The sequence below is a fragment of the Misgurnus anguillicaudatus genome, chromosome 3, assembly GCF_027580225.2.
Source record: "Misgurnus anguillicaudatus chromosome 3, ASM2758022v2, whole genome shotgun sequence".
Lineage (NCBI taxonomy): Eukaryota > Metazoa > Chordata > Actinopteri > Cypriniformes > Cobitidae > Misgurnus > Misgurnus anguillicaudatus.
Window position 1 is genome coordinate 30,040,367 of NC_073339.2, and position 21,811 is coordinate 30,062,177.

The window sequence follows — 21,811 nt, forward strand, 5'->3', positions numbered from 1 at the left end:
TGCTATTTAAATGAGAAATATTGATAAATGTTTTTTTTGTACTATCTAACGTAACTTAACATGTAAATACATGGCAGGTGTTTCTTTACTGGGACTTTTCGTTTGACATGCACGCCGGTCAAGTGAAACTCTACGTGTATGAACGCAGCCTCAACAGCCAATCAGTGACGGGGAGAAGTAATATGACCCTCTCTGGAAACGATTATTGGTATGTTTGACGCAGAAATTACACTTGAGACTAGTCATACCAACCCAGTCTGATTAAAAACTTGTGCAAGAGCATACATACGCAACTAGCACCATTGATAAATGTTTTTCTTTCACACATTACAAAGAAAAACAAGGACACAATGTTATTTTCATATTTATTTGAAGAAACATGAAGTGCATAGTTCAAGCCCTTATAATGTACACAGTCTGACAGAATGACAAGTACAGGCCTGAGGGACAGTGTATTATTAAATTATCCACATTTTAATCTGATTTATTATTTACATTATCATCTTTGGTGTTTTTGTGGACCTTCACTTTCTCTATAAACACAATTTTAAGGTTACCACAACTAAAGTGCAGTTGATAAGTTTACATCTGAGCATGACCTAAAAGACAAAATCTCATTCTTCAAAAATAAATGTTGAAAGTCTGGAGAAAATGTAATATTTTCTTAATCACTGACATTTGACAAAATCCCCCATTAATTGCTTAATTAGCTGTAACTACATAAACAGGCCGATTAATGGGCAAATACAACAAAACTCTGTTGAGAATGGCACTTTTCTAATGACACTATTCTGTCAAAATTAATATATAGAGAGATATAATACATTAACATAGTCTGAGGCATGTTAAAATGTCTGTAAATAATGCCCTTGGATTAGCTATCTGACAGTAACACCCAGACCGTCACAACATTCATATAACCATGACAACAGTGAACAGAACAAAGTAAATCCTGAAATACACCCCTTTTATGATTTACTCTTGCATGTCATTTTCATAGATTCCTCTTGGTAATAGTCAACCTCAAATGTATGAATCATTTAAAATACGTCTGTTTTATTATGATGTCATGCAGAGTCAAACTTCGTACTTCTAAACAAATCCATGACGTCACGTGTCTGTGATGTCATAGTTTTGGAATGTATGAGCTACCATAAGACGAGAAACATCCTCTCCACCTATAATAATGACGCATTTAAAAATCTTGATGTTATCTAGGCTACTCTAGATCATACTTATATTCAGACTTAATATACATTTTCTTATATATAACTTTATAAGGATTAGTATTATTAGAAAGGCTTATATGCATTGTATCACTTAAAACAACTTGTTAATGCCCAATAATTCTCTCAAAAATATAGTATGAAAGAGTAAGATGATGAGAACAACTGAGATATTTAGCACATTATCATATTTTATCATTTTTCCACTTGCTACTGATTTTCAAGTAATTTCTGTTTTGCTGCTTTATTTTCAACATTGTAGAAACATGCCCTGTTATTAGATAAAATAATCAAAAACTGAAACATGTAAAGATGATTAGGGAAACTAACAGTTGTTGTGGCCATACGGTCATGAGATCAGATCATCTGCAAGAGGTAAACCGCTAGTCCACTGGTGGGGCTGGTGGCTCTCTGCCATGATTCTAAATGAAGAGACAAATGGGATCACAAAAAAGCCAATTCAGAGATCACAAAGATCAATTACAATTCTGTCATTATTTACTCTGCCTGTCCATACACCTAAATGACTTTTTATTCTCTGTAGATCACAAAATATGACATGTTATTCAGAATTTATCTGTATAATGATTTGCCTTTAAGAGTATATCAAACTTTAAAAAGTACAGAAATGCATCATTGCAGTGTAATTTAAAATCATCTGAACACATATGCCTGTGTAAGCCAGAAGCCGCTAACCAGTCTGACCAGTATCAGTCAGGTTCTTGAACAAATCTTTCAGACCGGTTTTGTGAACTTGATCAACCGATTCAAGATATGACTTAAAATAATAACACACTTATTCATCAAACATCAATGTTTATCTTATTAATGTAGTCAGAGAGATCAATATGGTCTTTGAATAAATCTTTAGTCTGTTCCTCACAAAAAGTTACAGTATCTCTTTTAGAAGTTTTTTAATATGATGTGCATCAAATCATATAGACTAATATATGTATTTGGATAAGTAATATGGGTTTGGATGCGAGAGTGAATAAATAATGACAGAACTTTCATTATTAGCTAAACCAATACATTAATGTTTAAGGAAAACACCACAGTTCTTCAACACCTTGCTAGGTTCCTACCTCAACTTTGAAAAAGATAGGTATGTATTCATTTGTCAATGCGTGCATTTAATCTTTGTACAGCGTGTCATAAACGTATTAGAATTTAGCCCAGCCCCACTCATTCCCCAGGATCCAAACAGGGATGAACTTAGAAGCCACCAAACACTTTCATGTTTTCCCCATCCAAAGACCGCCACATGAGCAGCTACACGAGTAAGTATGGTGACACAAAATAAAACGTGGCGATTTTTTAAGCAGATAAAAAATGAGAACTATATTGTATGGTGGAAGAGCACTTTGTTTGCAACACTTCGACATCTGCGCCCTAACATCATCATTCCTGACTATTCCCCCTCTTGCTCAAACTTCCATCAATATTACTGCGCCTGAGGGCGAAGTTTTGTACCACCATAATTTACTAACTACTCATGTAACAGTCTTTAAATAGGGAAAACATGGAAATGTAAATTCATCCCTGTTTGGATCCCAAGGAATGAATGGGGCTAGGCCAAATGCCAACACATTCACGACGCGCCGCACAAACATCAAGTGCACGCATTGAATAAATATAGGTATGTATTAATTTGTCTAAGTTGAGGTAAGAACATAGTAAAATGTTGAAAAACTGTGGTGTTTTCCCTCAAGTTGCAACAGTACTAATTATGTATTCACAGTAAAACAGTAAATAATACACATTGGAAAGTCTAGCAAATAATAAGCAAATACAATTAAAGATTTCTGTTGTTGTAATTTTTAATGAGTGAAATTTTACTGTGGGAGTCATTAAGTTTGACTTCTTATCATATGTGAAAACCCATTTTTTAAGATTTCATATAAAATCACCCTACACGTAATGTAATGTCCTAATGTAAAGAACATTCAAAGAACAAAGATTGAAATTAAAGTGAAATCAACTAAATCAAACATTAATGCTTTTAATCTCTAAATAAGATCACAAGACTTTAGCTTGGATTTCAAAGGCAGGGTCATATTTATAGATTATACTAGCACAGTTTTGAGTCAGCTGTTATGTTTGATGTCATTTCATGTCATTTTATGTAAACAGTATCATTGTGATAGGAGTCATGACTTACACCATGTGGACTAGTGGGCTTGCTGCTGGCTGAAGGGCCCCTTAAACTGGCAGGGCGGAACAGAAAAAGCACAAGAGCCAGAACTAGCCATCCCATAATAATCATGGGCACAGTGATGTCCCCTTCTACTGAGGAATTGGGTCCTGGCACTACACAACCAAAAGAAAAAAAAATGCTAAATGTTACAAAACAAGACAGCTTACACTGTATGTTATGTGCGTTATGCATTTTGGATGGATTGACTCACTCTCCTGAAGGCACTCTGTGTCTGTGCAATAGGACTGGGATTGCCTCAGCTTGAAAATAAATAAGCAGTACATGTTAATTTATTAAACTGAATAAACAGATAAGTCATGCAGAAATAAAACGATAACATGCCACTGTTGTGCATAAGGGCTTAACGCATGTTAATTATTGACATTTAGTTTAATTTGACAAACTATTTAGTGGGGATAAACTAGTGGTTTCTAAATGTGTGCTCTAACTCCAAACATGCAGACCAACTTAAAACTCTCGGCAAAAACACAAGTTTACTCAAGGTTTAATCTTTGGCTGAAGCAAGTCTGAAAAAAACACACTAGCTCCCTCTACTGGACGTTCAAATTCTTTACAACAGCCAAATTACATCCAGTCATCATGTTTCATAAACAACATGAGATGTTAATCATTCAGGGGTGGTTTCCCAGACAGGGTTAAAGTCAAGTCCCTGACTAAAATGCACGTTTGAGTGGTCTTAACTGAAAACAGTTTGCACTTCTTTATTAAATTATGTTTGTAAAATCATCCTAATATCCAAATATAACTGGAGGCCTAGTCCTGGATAAATCTAAATCCTCTCTTGGAAAAGTTATTTAATAGAAATTGAGTAGTTGTGGTTGGTCTTGAAATTAAAGGAGGGGTGCATGATTTTTTACACTTTGGAAAGGCAGCCGGGCCGAGTACCAAAACACACTTGTAGCCAATCAGCAGTAAGGTGCATGTCTACTTACTGACATTGTTGCCTGGGTTGCGTATGTGTGGGGCGGGTCTATCAAAAAAGATGTCTAGATTCTATTGGGGCAAGGGCGTGTTTGTTTCAAATATAAATGTGATTTCAAATATCAACATTGGCTTTCAGACATCATGCACCCCGCCTTTAAAAAATAAATGCTGTACCTAGTTATTTCTGTTATTGGATAAGCCAAAGTTCTTAATACTAAAAACCAGTCTAAAACCCAAAGACCCTATCAAACTGGTATGCATCCTAACATATGAAATGAAGCAGCTTTCCACACCAAAAAAAAAAAAAGTTTAACACCATTATTTACATTCAAAACTATTATTAGCTGCTTTGACACTTACAGGACATACCGAATTTGTTTTATAATGCAAAAACTGCCAAATATTATTTTTCTATATTGTCATATACCAAATGACTGAGCTTCACATTTGCTCAAATCGAAAAGGTAAGGTCTAGTTCCTGCCCCACTGACATAATTGAACAAAATTTTTCAAAGTTTCCCAAACTGCTATAAATCTTACAAATGATTAATCTATTGCAGAATAAAGGTTTTTGTTTACATCATATGTACTGTGTATAATAACTTTGTATAAATAAATACACATGCATGTATATATTTAAGAAATGTTTATATGTGTATATACTAGATCTATGACAAATAATCGTGCAAATGCGCATTTTCTCGATGAATTAATTTTAATGAATTACGTTGAAATGCCACCACATCCAAAAGCCAGAGGGCGCTTTCGTGCAGAAACACCATTTGTGCCACAGAAGAAGTACCAGGAAATGTCTAGAGGCATATTTATATTTATGTAAAATTTATATTATATATAAATTAGGGCTGGGCATAGATTAATCTAGATTAATCTCAAACAAAATAAAAGTAATTTTTTGCATAACATATGAGTTTGTGCTGTGTGATTTTTATGTATATAAATACACACACATTCATGCATGTACTTAAGAAACATTTACATGTGTATATATATTTATTTATATTTTTATATATTCTATATTATATATATAAATAAAAAACGATATATAAATAAAACAATTCTTAAATGTATATACATGTATGTGTGTGTGTGTTTAAATATACATAATATTTATACACAGCACAAACTCATATATTATGCAAAAAATACTTTTATTTTGTATGAGATTAATCTAGTTTAATCTATGCCCAGCCCTAATATAAATATAAAAATACTTAATATATAAATATATATATATTTTTATTAAAATTATACATGCATGTGTGCATATTTATATTTACACAAATATTATTCACAGTTCACACAAATATATGATGTAAACGAAAACCTTTATTCAGCAATAGATTAATCGCAAATAATCGTTATGCAACCCCACTTAACAATTATATGAATGGGTGAGTCTTCAATAAATAATATCTTCAAAACCAATGCAATGTTTATAGGAAACAACTTGGGGTGGTTTCCCAGACAGGGATTAACTTAAAACAGGACTAGGCCTTAGTTTAATCAGGAAATATAACTAGTTTGAACAAATATGCCTCACTAAAAATATTACTTGTGTGCATTTTAAGGCAAAAAAAAAAGGTTATTTTAAGATATGTCAGTGCAAGCTGTTTTCAGTTTAGACAGCTCTTACATTTATTTTAGTCTGGGACTAGTCTAATCCCTGTCTGGGAAACCGCCCCATTCAGTTTACGTTAATCCTGCAATTCATAGACTAATTATACATCTGACAAACAGGTAACAAAAATCAAGCAAAGACACATGGGAGGCAAGAACCACTATTTTGACTATAATAACATTACTTGACAAAGAGTCCTGTTAGAGGGGTGTTTAAATAGTGCTGATAATGAGGCCAATAAATGTGTATACTGTAGGTGAGTGTGATGATCAGATGGAGATAAAGTATGAAGGAGGTGTGGCACACATTGAACATCCTTATGGCTTAGTTAATTCAGCTTGTGAATGTCATTAATTACATTTTACTTAGTTAATGTAAACATTTACTAAAACAACAAGTCACGCTTTTTGAAATTGTGATCTAGATCAGATGAAAAGAAAAATCTCAGCAGGTTGATGAGCCTCCTCATAGCATGTTCATGAGAGCAAATGCACTCACAGGGGTCAAAACCTCCTTCCGCCATCCCCTCCTAAATAAAAAGGCAGAGGTTTTCACACACTCAATATACTTGCTCAATAAAATGCATGCTTTAAGAAAGATGGGTGTGGACAATTAAAATGGTTTCAGGTGTTAGGTTTAGGATGTCATCAATCATGACCCACATTTAGCATTCAAATACACACAAAACTGTGCTTATGTAAAGTATTATGTTGATCTCATTGTACCCTTAAAGCTATCGATGCATAGTTACGTAATCATGAATGTCGTACATGAGTGTATGGAGGTTTTTGGGGCGGTTTGAGACTAAATAAATGCTCGGATCCTCCAACAAAAAATCTCTTTTCCTGGTAACATCTGTTTTCATAAAAGTATGGTTCATGCATTATGTGAGCTACTAACTTACAACGCTAGCAAAACTTTTTGCAGGTTTTAACAAGTTAATGCGTTTCATTTATACAAAATTATGAACAAATTAAAGTACTTCAAAGTTAGGTTTTTCAGAATAATGATGTTTATTTAGTAATGCAAATTATGTTTTTACCATCAACGGTGTTAAAATAATTGTTGTTCCTTCCTCTTTGATACATTTAGAGCCTACTTCAGTAACCCTTTACGTGTTTTACTTTTCTACATTCATAAACATTAAAACATTGACTGTATATTAAATACGCTAACGTTACTTCACAAACTAAAAAACATGTTCCGTCACTGCAAACTATAACTTTTTGAGCAAAAAAACATTGTGGGAGTATTAGATCACTACAAAGACTATGTTATTTCAAAGAAATGTATTTATTTATTTCGGGGGTTGAATCTGGAAGCACTTAATAACGTAAAAGATGAAGTCATTAACCCAAAGTCAAAACAAAAATGATGTTGAAAGACAGATGTCTTACCGAGTAGTTCTTCAACTCACTCGAAGAGAATTAAAACCATTCGCTTGAAACGAGGAGGACCGATATGTGAATTTTGACCTCGAGTGTCTCCAGTCGCACGGTCAAAATCAAGTGCAATTTCTCCGTGTGTATACACAGCTATTTGGCATTGGGCCGCAGCTCCGGCTGCTGTTCCGTCTGTGTTTAGATAAGGATCAAGAAGCAAAACAAAAAAATCCTACTATGACGAAGGCTCGCTTCATGAATATTAAACAGTTTGTGTTGGTGATGCTTGTATCCTTCCTGTAGCGCTTCGTTACGTGACCTAATTAATACTAATAAGGTAAACCTATTGGTTTCTTTTTCATATTTCCGTATGTTTTCTCCGGTGGCGCGCCGAACGACATTTAAATTTAAGCGAGAGAGAGTCTAAAAATATAACAATGCGTAATTGAAAAACGTAAGACTAGTATTTCGCCTTAGTAGGATTCGTACATTCGCAACAGGGAATCCGGGCCAGCCACGTCGTTTTATGACGTAAAATGTGCCGTGTAAATATGTAAATGCCGTATTTTTTTATTTACCACACACAGACCAGACCACATCCGCTATAAATGGGTAGAATATTTTTTTATCGCTTAATGCTTTGCTGTGTAAATTATATACACGTTTGCATTGTTCATGTAACGTAGACTAACTGTGTTCCGTACACTTTCGTGCTTTTTCGATAGCTTTCGGCTACTCCTCGAAGCAACTTGCTCAAAATAAGCATGTTTGTGTGCGCATTCTCTGGGGGAAGGCCTATTGTATTAGTCAAACTTTGATTGATGTCTTTAGGACCAATAGTTTTTGAGAAAAGTGAGGAAAAGTACCTCCTCCGCCTGTGTACGAAAGATGATGAGGGAAAACGATGTTCCGTACATGCTAACAATGATGTTCCGTACAGAGCGCAAAACTTGATTTCAACTGCGAAAATGGACATTAAATATAAAATAATGTTTTATTCGACTTGATTGTGATGTTCTTTAATTTGTTAAAGCATAATGAAAGTTAAGTTAAACATAATCACTGCATACAAGATGCTGACAGACGTGCTATCCGACTGGGTTTATTATACAGTCATCGGATGCTACCGACTTTAAACATTAAATGTTCCAATTTCAAATATTTTTTCCAACAAAAGGTTATATATTTAACAGTTTGTGATAAATATCATTCATTTTATAAAGACGTAAATACAGTGTGAAGCATAAATTAAACCAAAATCCTAATTTTTGCTGCCCCACTTGTCTCCCCCCGAAGCTGCAGTTTGTTAGCGTAAGCCTGCCCACCGGCCGTTTTCAAACACAAGAGGCGCACCCTGCAGACTTTCTAAATAATCACTGAAACAGTTTGCATGAGGTTCTCTTTCCTGATCGTGGATGAAAGGTGGGGAAATGAGGATGACACAGATATAAATTTTGTGTGTGATCTCAAATTATTTATTGAGTTATTGGCAGTTAAAGGTCGTCTGTACGAAACATTGTTGTGTACGGAACACAGTTAGTCTACGTTAGCTCAGCTGACAGTAAGTTACTGTGGGTGTGCTAGCAACTTTAAAGTCATTGGTTCGATCTCAGGGTAAGCTGCTGTTAATTGGTGTGCTAATAAAAAAGTTACAGTATATGTTACACGCTTTGAAAGTGGCATTGGATAAAACATCTGCCAGATGCACATTTCACAAGACTTTTTTAAGATGTTAAATACATCTTTGGTGTCCCCAGAGTACGTATGTGAAGTTTCAGCTCAAATGCCATACATATAATTATAGTAGGCCTATATAGTATAAAATATATAATATTATAACATGTTAAAATTGCCACTTTGTAGGTGAGAGCAAAAATGTGCCTTTTTTGGTGTCCTTTTAAATGCAAATGAGTTCTCTACACCAGTGGTTCTCAAACTTTTTCAGCGTGCGGCCCCCTTTGTGTATGGTGCATTCCTCCGCGGCCCCCTCAAAAAATAATTATGTCAAAAAACAGTTCTAAAACTACACATTTTAATTAAACAAAACATTAAATTATACAAAGTAGTGCTGCCTTATTTTTTTAGGTTTAATTTTACAGAATTCATGATAAATTAATGTATTTTATAAAATGTCATAAAACTGGGGCCCCCCGGCACCATCTCGCGGACCCCAGTTTGATAACCATTGCTCTACACTAAATGGCAGTGCTGTGGTTGGATAGTGCAGATTGAAGGGCTGTATTATCCCCTTGTGACATCACAATGAGAGACAAATTTATATTACCTATTTTCACATGCTTGCAGAGAATGGTTTACCAAAACTAAGATACTGGGTTGTTCTGTTACACATTTTCTATGTTGATAGAAGCATTGGAGACCCAATTATAGCACTTGAAAAAAGTCCCCTTCAATGAAGTTGTATCCAAATACATTAGTTGCCCCCCCCATTCGGCTTCCCCTCTTTTTACAAGACTTTCTACAAGATTATGGATCATTTCTGTAATAATTTGTGTCTATTCTTTCTGTAGCGCATCTATGAGGATCAGATATTGGATAGGCAGTCCTGGTTCGCAATCTCCATTTCAGTTCATCCCAAAAGTGTTCAATAGGGTTGTGCAGGGCAGTCAAGTTCTGCCACATCAAACTCATCGAACCATATCTTTATGGTGATACCTTGCTTTGTGTACTGGGGAAAATCATGCTGAAATAGAAAAGGGCCTTCCCTAAACTGTTTCCACAAAGTTGGAAGCATAATGTTGTTCAAATGCTAAAGAATTAAGATTAAACTTTACTGGAAGTTATCCATCCCTCCACCAAACTTCACAGTTAGTAGAATGCAGTCAGACAGGTAACATTCCCTTGGCATAGGCTCGCTCATCTAAAGCGTGATTTGTTACTCCACAAAACATGTTTTTACTGCTACACAGTCCAGTGGCAGTGTGTTGTACATTACTCTATCCGATGCTTGGTATTGGACAATGTTTTAATAAATGTTATGAATAATATATCCTTAATAAATGTTTTGTGAGTCATTTGGTGTCTTGTTGTAATGGAACAAAGAGGCATTGCTTATTAACCAAGTGTAAATAGCTTGAGGGGATGTATCCTTGTCAGAGTGAGTTGAGGTAAGGAGGGAAATTTTCTTTTACTGTCTCAAAGATTTTGTATTAGCTACTTTGCTTGACTTTTAACATTGAAGCAGGCAGCTACAGGTAGCCAATGGAGTGCGATCAGAAGGGGTGTGTGTGATTGAGACTCTTTTTGTTTGATTGAAGACAAGATGCCCTGCTGCATTCTGGATGGGTCTGGTCACCCTGTTGAAATGCCAGACAGATCATGAGTGGATTTCATGCATGTAATGCTGACTGTTTCCTTTAACTAGCATTAAAATGTGTGTATTAAAAGCGCTTAAGTTTACAGTAAGTTAAAGGGGACATTTCACAAGACTTTTTTAAGACGTCAAATAAGTCTTTGATGTCCCCATAGTGTGTATATGCAGTTTTAGCTCAAAATACCATATAGATTATTTATTATAGCATGTTAAAATTGCCACTTTGTAGGTATGAGCAAAAATTTGCCGTTTTGGGGTGTTTCCTTTTAAATACAAATGAGTTGATCTCTGTACTAAATGGCAGTGCTGTGGTTGGATAGTGCAGGTTAAGGGGCGGTATTATCCCCTTCTGACATCACCGGGGGAGACTAATTTCAATATTTCCACATGCTTGCAGAGAATGGTTTATCAAAACTAAGTTACTAGGTTGATAAAAGCACTGTGGACCCAATTATAGCACTTAAACATGGAAAAAATCTGATTTTCATAATATGTCCCCTTCAGAAATGTGCCATTTTTTGTGTGTCCTTTTAAATGCAAATGAGCTGATCTCTGCATTAAATGGCAGTGCCGTGGTTGGATAGTGAAGATTAAGGGGCTGTATTATCCCCTTCTGACATCACAATTTATAGGTTGATAGAATCACTGGGGACCCAATTATTGCACTTACACATGGAAAAAGTCAGATTTTCATGATATGTCCCCTTTAAAGAAGATATCAATGAATTCACTGGTTTGAATCTGCCGCTGTTTGTTTCTCTTAATGTGCGCACCTTAATAGTGACAATGGATTCTTTGTTTCCTACTAGAGGCAGTTTCATCTGAAGCATACATGTTGTCTAAGTTACGCGGCTGGCCCAAAGTCACCTTCCGGTCTGTTTATTTGTTGGTCTGGCTAGTGGCTAAACTGACCTCTGGAACAAATTTTTTGTCGGAAATAAAAAAATGGTTTCCTAAAGACGATGGGAGACGGGTGAATCACCTCTGTGCAAAGAGAGGTTTGCAGTCAGGCAAGAGTTTAAGGATCTGGAGGTAACATTAATTTTACACAGTAACATTATCTCAGTGTAGTAGTTGATACACTTTAGCTATCTTTCAGCTGGCATGACAATACACTGAAGTGCCATGAAGCAATCAAATGAAGAAATTGCGATGAAGAAATAAACAGAGCACATCCATGACTCATAATGACAGTGTTTAAACTGCCGGTAATGCTCGTGAGCACTTTTTTAGTTTTTGAGGTCCTTTTCTTTAAAATAATCCACATTATACAAATCTATCTATCTATCTATCTATCTATCTATCTATCTATCTATCTATCTATCTATCTATCTATCTATCTATCTATCTACCTACCTACCTACCTACCTACCTACCTACCTATATTATAAAGTTCCATATAGGCAAGTTGTTCAAAAGTTAAAAAATCCCATTGGGATTTCGTATATCGGATTAAATAAAATTTTTCAAATGGGTTGTTCAAAACAAAAATATATATTCTGAATTAGGATTGGATCACAAAATCCAGTCTAGGTTTTGATCTGGATCAAATCGTTACTCTGTGTTGTTCAAAACTTTTAGTAATATTGGGATTTGTTTGATCCCAAAAAGTAGGATTATTCTGATACCAGCAGAAGGGTGGATTTCAGAAACAAATATGTAATAAAACTTTCTTTTTAAATTTTTTTTATAGTTAGTCTACAATACCACATTTCTATCAGGTAATATTTATAAATATATTGTTTTTGTTGAAATTTTGTTCTTGATTAGTTCAATCTTTATGATAAAGTATTTAAAGGGGATATTTTACAAGTCTTTTTAAGATGTAAAATAAATCGTATGTGAAGTTTTAGATCAAAATACCATATAGATGATTTAAAGTGGTCATGGCATGAAAATGAGACTATTTCCATTTTTGCACAGACCAACAAAGGGTCAATTTTAACATGTTATAATAAATTGTCTATATGGTATTTTGAGCTAAAACTTCACATATCGTCTCTGTCCGATGAAAACCACGTATGTCCATTTTGCAGATTTTTAGATTTTTCGACGGATTGAATGTCCAGGTTTATTTACGTATACAGTATGTTTCACATATCTAAATGGCCAATGAAAAGTTGTGAAATCATGTCATCTGATTTTCATGTATATCCATTTGGTGTCAAAGCTGTCAATCACGCCGCGTATCTCCCCCTTGTGAAAGCATCTCGACGGTCTCGTGAAGTTTCATCGAAGCTAAGCACTGGATAGCCGAATAAACATTGCCTGGTGAGACAATGACTTTCCTTCATCGAGGTAAACGTTTCCCCCCTGACGCCAGACGTACGTCTAGGAGTGACAAAATTACGGTAGGACTTTGCAAACAAAGTAGCTGTCTAGCATTACCATGTCAGTGTATTGATTCATTGTCCCTTTATAGTTTGCAAGAGACATTTAATAAATTTATAATTAATCTTAAATAAACTAAGCATATTTAATAAGACGTAGGCTATTTAATAAACTGAGCGTATTCATCTGTCAATATGAAACGCGACTTGGCCATTCTAATTAATGATCGGAAGAACGTGTATCCACCACCGTTACTGTAAAATATGCACGTATGTCCATTTAAACTCAATTTTGGTCAAATGTGGATTATATCATTACATGGGCAAGACTGTGGTTACATGTAAAGATGCCTTACCAAGTATGACAACGCTACATTCAACTGCTTTTGAAATACTGTGTTTTTTTCACTTCCCTATTTTTCACATGCTTGGGCAGAATGGTTTGCCAAAACTAATTTACTGGGTGGATCTTTATCACATTTTCTAGGTTGATTGAAGCACTGGAGAACCAATTATAGCACTTAAATATGGAAAAAGTCTGATTTTCATGATATGTCCCCATTAACATTTAATTTTAACCAAAGTAATCTTTAACTTTAAAGGTATAGCGGAGGATTTTCTCGAATTTTAGAAAAGAACTGCCTTTTCCACATTTTTAAAAAATGCATTTGCGCAACACTCCTGATTGACATCTAGGAGGACCAATAGTCTTGATGTTCCACCCGGAAAAAGAAAATCCTCTTCAATACCTTTAACTGTCATTTGGCACTGTACAGTATATTGATTACAATCACAATCATCAGAGAACAAACAGTCGAAAGTAGTTTTAACAACCTTAGTTTTAAAAAGGTTACTGTCTTTTCAAGTAAACACTAGTGACCCCATACTGACCGAACTACATGCTGTTTTTTACATAGCTAACAGTCAACATAGACGTGTGATCTGAAAAAGTGTGGATCAGGGTGATCAAATCCAATTTTGCTTTGAAAAACCAGGACAAAAGTGAGATGTTTTAACTGATCCTGGATAGCAAAGCATGGGATTAACATTATGAACAACTGGCCCCAGAGGTTACAGATGAACAGATGTGTTTTGGAACAATCGTGGAGGAGAGAAACAGATGTGCTTCGGAGCACAAAATCATGTGACAGCATTGACAACACCAAACAACACCATACAAGATCTAAATGCTTTCTGGACATGTCAAGAGCTACTGCACATTGTCTCCACCCGATTCAACACGCAGGACAAACGCGGTGTTACGGAGTTTTCCAGGCTGCCATAGCCATTGTGTTTCAAAAGAGAGAGTGAGTGAGAGAAAGAGAGTGAGAGAGAAAGAGAGAGAGAGCGCTCTATCAGTCTTTGCGGACTGGAGGCTCAAAATAGCGGAAGAGAGTAAGGAGAGAGAGTGAGAGAGAGAGTAATCAATCAGCCATGGCAAATATCGCTGTGCAGAGGATCAAGCGAGAATTCAAAGAAGTGCTGAAAAGCGAAGAGGTTTGCAAAACGTTACGTTCATTTAGTCTTTTCAATGCACGTTACGAAAAACTGAGTCAGGGCATAAACAACTATGCCCTGAAGTCAGTGGGCTAGCGTAGCCTGCTAAGCTAATTTTAGCATGAGCTGTCAGATCAAGCCATTTAGAAACGGAAGTCACACGTTAGCCAAATACTGTCTTGTTATTTTTTTAAGATAACAACTAAGTAAAAATGTTTAAAAATAATTTATAAACACGTTATGTACTGCGATATTTGTATAGCTTGCGCCGAGCTCTAGCCTGTGTGCTAACATGCTATTTCATAGCTAGCCTCCTAGCTTCGCTGTCACTTATTTCACAATACTATGCGGGCGTATTAGTAGTTTGGAGTGTGTTTTTTGTAAATATACATTTTTAAACGCCGTGCTGCTTGTGATATGTAAGTGTCAGTTAGCTGGGCTGTGTTTGACTAGTTTTCAGGAGTGCAGTAACGTTACCATGGCTTTGTGTCAAAACACCTAACAAGCTGCCTACCTATAAAGATATTTAAGAATATATGAGGCCTACAAACGCCTTCTAGGTAGGTAGCTAACCAGGTTTTGAGGCACAGCCCGTGACTTTAAAACTGCATTAGCCACGTCTTTGTTCTGGGCCATAGAGGTAAAAAAAAATCACCCCAGAGATGATGTTATGCTGTATATAAAATATTGAGGACAGTGTCACATAGACAACCATGGCAGTGTTTGAACTCTTATCATTTCATGATAACTGATATGTTCAATGCTGAGAAGTTTATATATTTTCTTTTGCATGTGTGTGTGTATAACAGACGAGTAAAAATCAAATAAAAGTAGACCTGGTGGATGAAAACTTTACAGAGTTAAAGGGAGAAATAGCAGGACCACCAGACACACCGTATGAAGGTAAGACTCATAATCTCCTAGTCTTCTGGATTGTCACCATGGTTTGTGTAGGTCTGTATGGTGATACTGAACTGAGATCATTTTTTACAACAGGAGGCAGATATCAGCTAGAAATCAAGATCCCTGAGACATATCCCTTTAATCCACCCAAGGTAATATTTTTGTGTTCATTCATCATGTTTATGTGAAGTCATCCTGTAACACTGTTGCACAATCTTTTTTTAAACTTCTGTAATGTGACGTATTTCCCATCGTTACAGGATATTCAACAAAACAAATGTTTAGATTTTTATTCATTGGTTATAAGATAATGAGTAGGGGTTATACTAGAACAGAAGCAAGGGGTTGGAGGTTTTTTATTTTTGGAGTAATGTGCACCATTTGTGATCCTGTCTGTGAAATTCAGGCTGAAGTCTCATAATGTAACGGTTAGAGGGACACTCCACTTTTTTTGTTAAACATTTGATTTTTACCGTTTTGGAATCCATTCAGCTGATCTCCGAGTTTGGCGCTACCACTTTTAGCATAGCTTAGCACAATCCATTGAATCTGATTAGACCATTAGCATCGCACTTAAAAAAAAAAACTCAAGTTTTGATATTTTTCCTATTTAAAACTTTACTCTTTTGTAGTTACATCGTGTACTAAGACCGACTATACCCAAAAGTATAGTGCCCGAAAATAGTCCCCTGCTATTGAAAGATACTAAGGGGACTATTTTCGGCTGCTGCTTAATATCATTGGGCCTCCTGCAGCCATGATACGGCAGCAAAGTCCTTGATTATTACGCCAGAATGAGAGTATAGTTCCTAGCCATATTTTCTGGTGGTCTTAGTACACGATGTAACTACAGAAGAGTCAAGTTTTAAAAAGGAAAAATATCGTAACTCTTTGGTTATTTTTAGCATGATGCTAATGGTCTAATCAGATTCAATGGATTATGCTAAGCTATGCTAAAAGTGGTACAGCCAGACCCAGAGATCAGCTGAATGGATTCCAAAGCGGTAAGAAATAAATGTTTAACTCTAGGGGAGCTGGAAAATGAGCATATTTTAAAAAAAGTGGACTGTCTCTTTAATTTCAAACTTTGACATAGCCTTACTCAGTTAATAATATTTAAGATATCAAGAATATATTATGACAATGTTAGGATGATTTTATGTAGAAAACAGTAAATCACAAAAAATAACATTAGCCGGGTTTTCACAGGCAGGTCGCATTTATTTTTTCAAAATAAGTGTGAAAAAACAAAGTGCCTTAAAATTAAAAAATAGTCGATCTTATTTCAGGTGCGGTTTATCACGAAGATCTGGCATCCCAATATAAGTTCAGTTACCGGGGCGATATGTTTGGATATTTTAAAAGACCAGTGGTGAGTGAATACAGTTGATGTGCTTGTATAGTTTGCATCATGTAATGTACTTGACATACCAAATTTGAAATGTTTTTACCCTACTTCCTCTTTGCCTTTTTAAACTAGTTGGTACCCTTATTCCTACTTATTCTGTCTGTACCTCCTGTGTACAGGGCTGCTGCTATGACACTGCGAACAGTTCTCCTTTCACTACAGGCTCTGTTAGCTGCCGCAGAGCCAGATGATCCACAAGACGCCGTGGTAGCCAACCAGGTAACAAACAGTGTGTACAAACCATAACCATCAATAACAAATCCTAGAAATCTCTTAAAATATGTCACTTTTGTGGTTTTTTCAGTATAAGCAAAATCCAGAAATGTTCAAACAGACCGCTCGACTCTGGTCTCACGTTTACGCTGGTGCTCCTGTGTCCAGTCCCGAGTACACACGCAAAATAGACAAACTTTGTGCAATGGGGTTTGACAAAGTAAGTACCACATCTAGAAAGCTGCTTGCATTGCTAAGAAATGAATACGCGGTAGTTGTGTATTAAACAATGGAACTGAATCGGAAAGACAATGGCATGATGGTTAACACAATGGAAACATGTGTTGACAGAAAATATGTTGTATGTACCTGTTTTGAATTCACAATTGAAGAGTTTTTTTAAACGTGTAATTTATGTAACATTTGCAAGTTGATTTATGGAAATATTTAGAGTTTAGATCCAAAACCCTCTAAGTGCGTCTGACATGTTTTTTTGTTATGAGCATTTTTATATCAGGCTCGTATGCTCATCCAAACTCAACTTAATTTCCTTTTGTGTCCTTGTTTCGCTTCTTGCAGCTATATTTTGGCTGTAGTGACCCCAATCAAATAAAAGAACTTGAACCAACTTTTTATTTACATTCACACATTTGGCAGACATTTTTATCCAAAGTGACCTAATTCTGTATATCAACCTGTATTCCTCGGGAATCAAACCTTTGCACTTTTGCGTTGCTAACACAATCCTCTATTTAGTTATGTGACAGATTTGCTTAAAATTGTCTTTTCCTTTCTCTTTACAGAATGCAGTAATAGTAGCTTTGTCCTCAAAATCGTGGGATGTGGAGACGGCAACAGAGCTGCTACTAAGCAACTGATCACCCAGTTCTCTTCATCAGACCATATTTCCCCCATCACAGTCAACTCACCCATACATACATCATCTGTCTAGGTTTGTGTTCAGAGTGAGAGTTTTGAAAGGTCGCAGAGGCAGCAGATTAGAGACTATTAGAACTTGGCCTCCTCTGTCTCTTATAGCAAATGTTTTTGTCTTTTCTCCCCATGTTTTCTTTTTTTTTTTTGCCTTGCTACAATCATTTACCTCTTCAGATTTAGGCTGTTTCAAGAATCCCAAGCAAAGGCAAAACCTGTATCATTGTCATATCACACTAAAAAGAAACGAAAGAACATCCACTTGCATCTGTGAAGCAATGTTGGTACATGTAAATTAGTGTATTTAAGGTGTGCACATCTAAAAGGAAAAACAGCAGGAATGTTATTTTTTCAAGTTTTTTGCGATATGCTTTTTTGAATGGGATATTTAGGATTTAAACAAATTTAAAAAATTAAGATTCGCAGTACCCCTTCTTTTCCATGCTATGAACAAATGTGTGATTTTATTTGCTCATTTGATTCTTTTAATTAATGTTTTTTGCACTAATCAGCCCTGTATAGCAGACAGTATGGCCAGATGACATGGTGTTATGGTGCGAGTACAGACAAGGTTTCAGAATAATTCATTGAAGTGTTAAATTTGGAAATGACAGCAAGATTCCTCTTCTCAATTTTCCCTCTTTGTTTTGGAAGGGGGAGATTGTGGGATTAGTTGTCACAGCAGTTTCTTGATCAATGACAGACACTTAAGTTGCCTTTTTTTGTTGTTGAAGAATTTCTTTTATGAAAAGTTACAGTTAAGTATGATAATACTCGTGACAAATTTTGTACACATAGAGATGAGGACGTAGAGTATAGAGACTTTGAAGATTGGCTTTTTTCTTGTGCCACAATCACAACTTTGTGTTTCATTATGGCATAAATATGTACAAGACATATGAGGTATAGTTGTGAAAGTTTTAAGAATTTAAAGTGTGAGGTGATTTTCTAAGCAGTTAACTTTTCAAATTCCAGCGGCAGGGTAGCCATAATTGAAAGCTTGGGTAAAATATTTCTAGTCTACAAAGATGCTCGACAGCAAAATGGTCCAAGGGCGATCATGCTTTTTCACCATTTTCAGTTCCTAAATGGGTTAAAAGTGTTAAATGTTTTTCCCTTGTAACTGCTTGGCCTGCCATGATTTGATAGCATTCCCACAATCCCACGTTTTTCAAAGTGTTCCCACTTTTACAGCTAGTTGCATTCATAAACCCTTCTCATGTACATACAGCCAAGTTTTTTTTTCAGGATAAAGTACTGTTCATCTCTAGAATGCACCATCGATGGCTGGATTTATATTTTGTATGAAAAACAAAAATGATACAAAAAACAAAAGACTGTCTTCCTGTAGTGATCACCCTGTTCAATATTGCACGAAGAAGTGAATTAAAGGACAAAACTTTCTGTCAAAAGGAGAAATGCAGGTCATGGGCTCTGGGTTTAGTCACTTTAAGCTCCTTTACAAAACGAGACAGAAACAAAACCTACTCGAGCCGTACAAGCATGGTTATTTATTGTGAAACTGTCATATTCTTTTGAATTAAAAAAGGTGAAAATTTATATTGTGTAATTTGTGAATGTGTCATGCTTATGCATTTATTTCTTTAAATATAGTTAATTGTGGTGGATTTTTTTACTTTCAAATGCAAAGGCTACTGTTGATTGGCTCACTGTTATTAAATTACATTCATCTACAACCTAAATTTTTTTCTTAGTCCGGAAGGATCTAATATGGCCTGATCTGTATTTTTCGGCACTGTCTAGAAGTTAAATTTTAATTTAAAATGGCTCTTGCTTTACTGTGAAACAACTGTAAAACAAATACGCAACAATGAGGAAGTCATGCTCGCACACCCAACCGGATAAACAGCATCTTTGCTAGTCATAGTGGACCATTTTCACTTGCAGTTTCTGCACTGCAACTTTAAAAATCTAATGACTTCTTGTATCTTTGGATTCATAAGAGAACTAAAAGAGGAGACGGAGAAGAAAACAAGTAGAAAATCTTTCCAGGCATTTAATAAGCAACCTTAGCTTGGAATAAACTTTTTTCTTTAAAATGTTCGTTTTTAAAAATAGCTCCAGACAGAGAGGCAAAGAGCAACAAGAAACAATTTTAACAAAAAACAACAAACAAATTATAACGAATGAAGAGAAACAGTTTTGTGTTTCTACATACACGTTTTGAATCTAAAGAATTCAATCCTCATTTATGAGGTAAGGGGTAATGACAGTTCAGATTTGTGAAGAACATCTGATGTGGACGTGAAGTGGACGTGTCTTCGGTTGGGTCTTTTGATCCTTTACTGCCTGACCATCCTCGTCTTCACAAATCTACGCTTTACCTGAAACAAAGAGAATCATAAATTCGTCTGTATTATAGCAGCAGCACAGCAACAAGTCGTCATCTACTGATTCCATCCAACCAAACATGCAGATTATTTTCCTTAGCATATCTATTAATGTTTCAACGTAGAAATAAATAGTTTATACTGACCAAAGCTGTTAAAGGATTAGTTCACCCAAAGCAAACATTTTCAGTTAACTAACCCTCATGCCAAACGCAATCAGTTTCTTTTCTCAAAACCGGTTTTTAAAATATCGGTCACATTAAGTCTCAAAATGCTCTAAAAAGCATTTAAAACAGCTTCATTAAAGCGACACCATGTAATTTTTCAACCTTCATAATATATTTTCAAGACCCTTGTGATAGTACATCGACTTTAAATAGGTTGAATGACATGTCTACCATAGACTGACGGGGTCTGTATCGCTTTTACTCGTACTTTAAAACGTAGGGTTTCTGGTAGTAACCAGAGCACAAAAAAAACTACAAAATTTGCTTTGCTTTACGGCATACGTCACTTCCTCAGCACACGTGTTTTTACGTGAATTTTGCTGGAGGCTACTTAAGGAGTGGAGAGAGCAACTTCTATTATGTGATTCTGTGGCACTTTGTTAGTGTCACGGACCTATGACACGGGCGACCCGGGTTCGATTTCCCTTTAAGGCAATTTTTTTTATAAACTCACGATCTTGATTCATACATAAATGCAATCTTCTTTATAAATGACGGCGATTATCTTGCATATAGTTCCCTGTATTCAGATGCTGCATTCACATGTTCACGTATTTACCTTTCTTTTACTGTCTATGGTATTTATATTCCAATCCAGGATGCTATAGCAGTCGAACTTGCTCAAACTCACACAGTGTAAAACCAAACCCTATTCATTCACCAATCAGATCCGAGCCATTTGCTACGTTCCGCTGTCACTCGCATGACGTATTACAAAGCGGCAGACCTAAACACATCGGTTTACTTGGATTTGGAGCGACAGTTTTCACACAAAAGAGAGGAAAAACGAGCGCCATTGCGGAAAATCCTGGTGGCGAGGGAGAGAGACGATGCAACAATATTTGTTTCAAAAAAGGCAAGGAAATACTTCTGGTCGTTTCTCAATTGGAAGGCTGCAGGCTCCGGAGGTCAAATATGCAGGCTGCATACGTCATCAAGCCTGGATTTATTAAGGTAAACTGAACATTACATTCGCAAGTCATAAGCATATTGCAACAATTTACGATTAACTTAGTATAACAGTCAACTTTATAATTGTTAATATTCTGAAATAAGACAGTCTTGATGACGTATGCAGCTTAGAAATACGACATCCGGAGGCTGCAACCTTCAGATTGAGAAATGGCTTCTGCCACGAGTTACTCATCAGAAAGTTGTAACATGACTGCGTTTCTCCCTGATGCCTCAAAATGTTGATCGTGTAGCGTTTTAAAGGTTTAGTTTTAAGG

The 21,811-nt window shown here is 35.8% G+C and overlaps 3 protein-coding genes across 7 annotated transcripts in view; 1 reads left to right on the plus strand and 2 right to left on the minus strand.

Annotated features, from left to right (window-relative positions):
* Positions 1-353: 353 nt before the first annotated feature.
* On the minus strand, positions 354-7,609 carry smim14 (small integral membrane protein 14). The gene is made up of 5 exons (XM_073864306.1): positions 7,405-7,609; positions 6,451-6,536; positions 3,635-3,678; positions 3,388-3,536; positions 354-1,648 (listed from the first exon to the last, which is right to left on the minus strand). The coding sequence occupies exons 2-5, from the start codon at positions 6,528-6,530 to the stop codon at positions 1,610-1,612; spliced, it is 312 nt and encodes a 103-aa protein (XP_073720407.1). The 5' UTR covers positions 6,531-6,536; positions 7,405-7,609; the 3' UTR covers positions 354-1,609.
* Positions 7,610-14,251: 6,642 nt separating this feature from the next.
* On the plus strand, positions 14,252-19,564 carry ube2kb (ubiquitin-conjugating enzyme E2Kb (UBC1 homolog, yeast)). Its single transcript, XM_055205422.2, has 7 exons — positions 14,252-14,547; positions 15,357-15,450; positions 15,544-15,602; positions 16,740-16,822; positions 16,978-17,077; positions 17,163-17,291; positions 17,875-19,564. Exons 1-7 carry the CDS (start codon positions 14,485-14,487, stop codon positions 17,947-17,949), a joined length of 603 nt encoding a protein of 200 aa, XP_055061397.1. The 5' UTR covers positions 14,252-14,484; the 3' UTR covers positions 17,950-19,564.
* Positions 19,565-20,007: 443 nt separating this feature from the next.
* Positions 20,008-21,811, minus strand: part of pds5a (PDS5 cohesin associated factor A) — a 52,801-nt gene continuing 50,997 nt past the window's right edge. For all 5 annotated transcript variants that reach the window (XM_073864327.1, XM_073864309.1, XM_073864325.1 and 2 more), the window contains one exon: positions 20,008-20,349. In XM_073864327.1, the coding sequence (XP_073720428.1) occupies positions 20,346-20,349 (4 nt within the window). In that variant the 3' untranslated portion in view covers positions 20,008-20,345. The remainder of the gene's footprint in view (positions 20,350-21,811) is intronic.